We start from the raw sequence: 4,643 nt of genomic DNA on the forward strand, positions 1-4,643 counted from the left end.
GCATAATGCAATAACTATATATAAGCTATGATATATATACCAAAAGAAAATGCAATGCAATGGTCAAAAACACTCCAAATATCTACAAGAAACATAATATAAGAAAACAAAATAAAGTGCAAAGTGTTCAGAAAATAAAGTTTACACCCCAAAATGACGAATCCTCCCTCACACTTAAGCATTGCACGGTCCTCCGTGCACGAACACGATCCGGGGAGAATGTCTCTCAAGAGCTCCACCTTCGGTTGGCGGATGCGGGGGCTTGGGTTGTGTAGAATTGCCAAGTCCAATGCATGCTCTGTAAGACCCAGAACCTCTGAAAAGTCCTATTATGATCAAGTCTCAAATCATATAGTTATTTACAGCCTTAATTTCAGAAATTATTTTATTAAAGATAATTAAGGCAAGTTTTGATTTATTGAATTTGAGATGAATTATAATTATTATCCAATTTTACAATTATTGGATTATTTTCTATATTTAAATTATAAAGTTGATAGTTATGAAATAATAGAGATTTTACATGATTTGGATTAGATAAGTAATATTTTAAATATTAATGTTGTTATTTTGGAAAATAGAGTAATTAATTATATTATTTCTAATTTTTAGATTTGGGCATTTTATTGAAAATAATTTGTAAAGTTGAGGAGCAAATAGTATTTTCCTATATATGATTACTGTTGGATTTAATTTGGGTTTTAATTACCATATTATCCCTATTTTTATGTGAAATTACTATATTGCCCCTAACCCTAAGTTTCGAAAATGAAACCCTAATCCTTGTAACCCAGCAGCCACCACCCCAACCCCCTTCAGTAACACAAACAGCAGCACACGGTTTCCTTTCCTCTTTCTCCATGAAAGGAAAGGAACAGAAGCCAAAAATCAGAGAGAAATAGAGACTGAGTCGCGGAAGAAGGGAAGAGGAGAGGAAGACCTGCGCCGGCGTGCTGGTCTCACTGCCGCCGTCGTCTGACCGAGGAAGGGGAAGGGAGTCGCGCCTCTCTGTCTCGCCGCCGCTGAACTCGCGCACAGGAAGAGAGGAGATGCGTGAAAGGGAGCCACTGCGGGGAAGCCATCGCCGCCTGCCACCATCGCCGAGCGTGGGACCGCCGTCCTCCTTATCGCCGACCAGCCTGTCTCGTCGCCGCCGTCGAACCCGTCCCTTGCCGCCGCCGTTGAAGCTGCGAACAGAGAAGAGGGAAAGGGATGAGTCGTGAGGAAGCAACGCTGCCCTTCCATCGCCGCTGCTGCCACGGTTGTGGTTGAGGGTATCCCCGTCGCCGTGGGTGGTTCCACCGTCCTTGCTGCCGTGCCGTCAGAGTCTGCCGCCATGGCCGCCGGTCTCCTAGTTGCTGCTGTGGTTGGGGGTCTGCTGTGTATGGTCGCCGGAAAACCTTTTTGCCACCGGAGCTGCCCTGAAACACCATCGGAGTCTGACAGCGCCGCTGCCGGAGTTCTGAGGCCACCTGAACCACTGCCAGAGGTTCTGGCTACTTCTGCTGTCGCCGGAAAAGTTGCCGGTAAGGGTTTCATTTGAGGTTTCTGCCTTTTTGGTTTTCGAGATGGTTTTGATGCTGTGCGGTTTTTCTAGTTGATCCACCGGAGTTTCTGGCCGCCGCCGGAGTTGTTGCTGCCGCCGGTTCGAAATCGCAGCTGCTTCGTGTTGTTATTCCGGTAAGAAATTATGTTTCGAAAAGTCTCGCGTTAGTTTTCGGTTGTGTTGGTTAATGAATATGAGTTTTGGTAACGTGGGGTCGAGTCCTGATTATTATATGTTGCGACTAGAGTTGCTATGGTTATTGCAAAAGTGGCTGGGAGCTGAGGTTTTGGTTGCCGTTAGTTCGGGTTGAGGCGGAAAGGACTCTGTGAGGCGTTTGGGTTATGGAATTGCGTTTTGAGGTAGGGGCGCTTTCCAAAAACTATATTCTTATATATTGGAATTATTACATATGGATACTGTTATGAGATATTGTGTATTTGGTGATTGTGTCTGCCTTATGTGTCATTTGATTGACTCGAGTGATTATGGATGTTGGTTTGGTTGAATTGTTGTGCGGCTTTGTGAAATGTAATGTTTTGAAGTTGATTCTTTAAAAGATTTGAAATCTGATTTTAATCCGTTGAGAATTGGTTTGGATTGAGTCAATTATTTTGATGATGTGAAAAATAGAATATACTCTTGAATTCAGCATGGCTTGCTTTAAATGATCTGGTTTTTGATAAATGATTGTTACTGAACCGTTTCTTTAAAGCTTTGGAAATGAGTTTATTCGGCTGATAATGATTTGATTTTTGAAACGGTTTCCTTGAAATACGGAATTGAGATGACTGTTGGATTTGGCTTGCCTTGAACTGATTTTGGAATTCGGGCTGTTGGAAAAGGGTTGTGGGATGGTTTTGTTGGGACCCGAACCGGGTGGCAAAGTCCAAGTTTTAGGGGAGATGCTGCCGGAATTTCTATAAAATCTGAGTCTTTATTAAAATGTTGTTTGGAAAAAAATGATGAGTTAAAGACTTCTACTATTTTAATTGAATTATCAAGAAAAGGATGATCCATGCTTTTGAAATGAATTATTAAAGAGGAAATTGTGATTTAGTCTTGCTTCGTAAGAAAGGCATTGTATCTCTTTCAGGAGAAAGTTAATTAGGTGAAACTTATGTTTTAAAGATGTTTTAAATGTGACAAGGGTAATGCCTTTGAATTTGACTCGAGGGTTTCAATTAGAGGAGTTTCAATGACTTTGAAAGAACCTAAATGTCTATTGACAAGTTTCATTTTGAAATGTTTTGAGAAAGGTTTTAAGTACTTTTTGAATCCTGAACTTTTGCAAGACAAACAATTTTGAACAAGTTGAAACGCTTTAGAATTTGTCATGGGGGTTGAAGCTGGTTTTGCCTAAGTAAAGGAAACGGCTTTGAAGGAAATAAATGATTACGTGACTCGGTTTGGCTTAGATCTTATTTTATTACTCAAATCGGAAAGCCAAGGTTTTAATGATTTTAAATGAATTTGGCAAAATGAGTTATGCTATTCTCCCCTAAGGACTTGGGACTTTGCCGAGAAACTTTTGTTACAAAAATCCCATTGTTGGATGGGTGATTTTGAATGTTTCAAAAGGAATCTTTAACTTTCCATGGTTTTGGAAGTTTTGGAAAGAGGAAGCCGAGAGTGGCTTATTTTAAAAAGGGAATTTTCCTTGAGTAAAAGTGGCTTATGAGCCTGAGATAATTTAAGAAATGAGATCTTTAAAGTCAAGGCTGAAAAGAGTTGAAACTTGATTTCAAAGTGAAATGAATTAAGAAAATGATTTATGGCTTAAATGCCGATTTCATGAATTTGATGATTTTGAATGTGGAAGTGCTGTTTTGTTGAGAGCCGGAATGGCTGTGTATGATTATACATATTGATTGGTTCTGGATTGAACCGTGAGCCGGAATAGCTGTGTATGATATGGATATTGGCTGGTTCTGGAATGAACCGTGAGTCGGATGGCTGAGATGGATGTTGATCCATGGATGAGATTGAATGCATGTTTATGCTGAATCATTGATAAATGTGAATGTTGCACTTCCACTATCGGAGATGAGAGTTTCCCTGGGAGGAAGCAGTGGCTAGCCACCACGTGCTCCAGGTTGAGACTCGAAGCTCTTTTGACCCTATGTCGTAAGTGTGGCCGGGCACTGTGAAAGCCCGGATGAGCTCGCCCCCGTGAATATACACTAGTGAGGGTGTTGGATATGGATCATGATTATGATCAAGTTTATATTGAGTATAACTCGAGTTGGGGATGCGCGACAGAGGGACAGTCCAATGGTTAGCTACCAGGACTTGTCGGGTTGGCTCTATAACCGACAGATGATATCATCAGCCACTAGGGACAGACATGCATCATATGCATCTATGTGACATTGCTTGGGTGTGCATATTATACTTGGTTTGCCTATGTGATTAATTGCTAATTGTTCTACTTGCAATAACTGTTTGTTTGTGCTTGCATCTTCCTATTTGTGTTTGCTACTGGGACTCTGTTGGACTGTGGTGATTGGTTGTTGGTTGGATTTGTTTGGGCCTAGGGCCGTGGTTGGAATGAGATGAATCGATGGTTGGTTTTGGTTTTGTGTTTCTGGTTCGAAAAAGTGTGAAAGGCTATTTGGTTCAGCATGGTTAAACCTTTTTGAAAGGCTTTTGAGTTTTTGAGAATTGAACGGTTCCTCTTTTAGAAAAGATTTCCGACTTTACTTTTATTGTAAACCGTTGTTTTTGAAAAGAGGCATAAGACGGTTATTAATCACTGGTACGGTTTATCTTCACGTATCCTATTACAGTAATTCCCAAAAACCCTCTACTGAGAACCCTTTCGAGGATGATGTTCTCACCCCCCCTACATTTTTCCCCTTTCAGGATATGGGCGCAGAAGTCACGAAGAGTTTATTTGTATTGTTGTTGAGATGCTTTGTATTGCCTTAGTTATTATTTATTGTACCCTCGCCTTTATCTTGATATATTCTGTAAGAGGGATAGGAATTGTATTGGTTAATGCTTGTAATATGATATAATATATATATATATATATATATATATATATATGGATGTATCCTTTATGAGTTTTTTGTAAGTTGTATGGTATCTATGGATG

General features: G+C 40.3%; 1 protein-coding gene across 1 annotated transcript; it reads left to right on the top strand.

Moving 5' to 3' along the window:
* Nucleotides 1-1,336: 1,336 nt before the first annotated feature.
* On the top strand, nt 1,337-1,875 carry LOC148570144 (uncharacterized). Its single transcript, XM_088508412.1, has 3 exons — nt 1,337-1,526; nt 1,598-1,680; nt 1,792-1,875. Exons 1-3 carry the CDS (start codon nt 1,337-1,339, stop codon nt 1,873-1,875), a joined length of 357 nt encoding a protein of 118 aa, XP_088364538.1.
* Nucleotides 1,876-4,643: the final 2,768 nt, after the last annotated feature.

This window comes from Arachis ipaensis, chromosome B3 (genome assembly GCF_059453495.1).
Source record: "Arachis ipaensis isolate K30076 ecotype BB chromosome B3, ASM5945349v1, whole genome shotgun sequence".
NCBI lineage: Eukaryota > Viridiplantae > Streptophyta > Magnoliopsida > Fabales > Fabaceae > Arachis > Arachis ipaensis.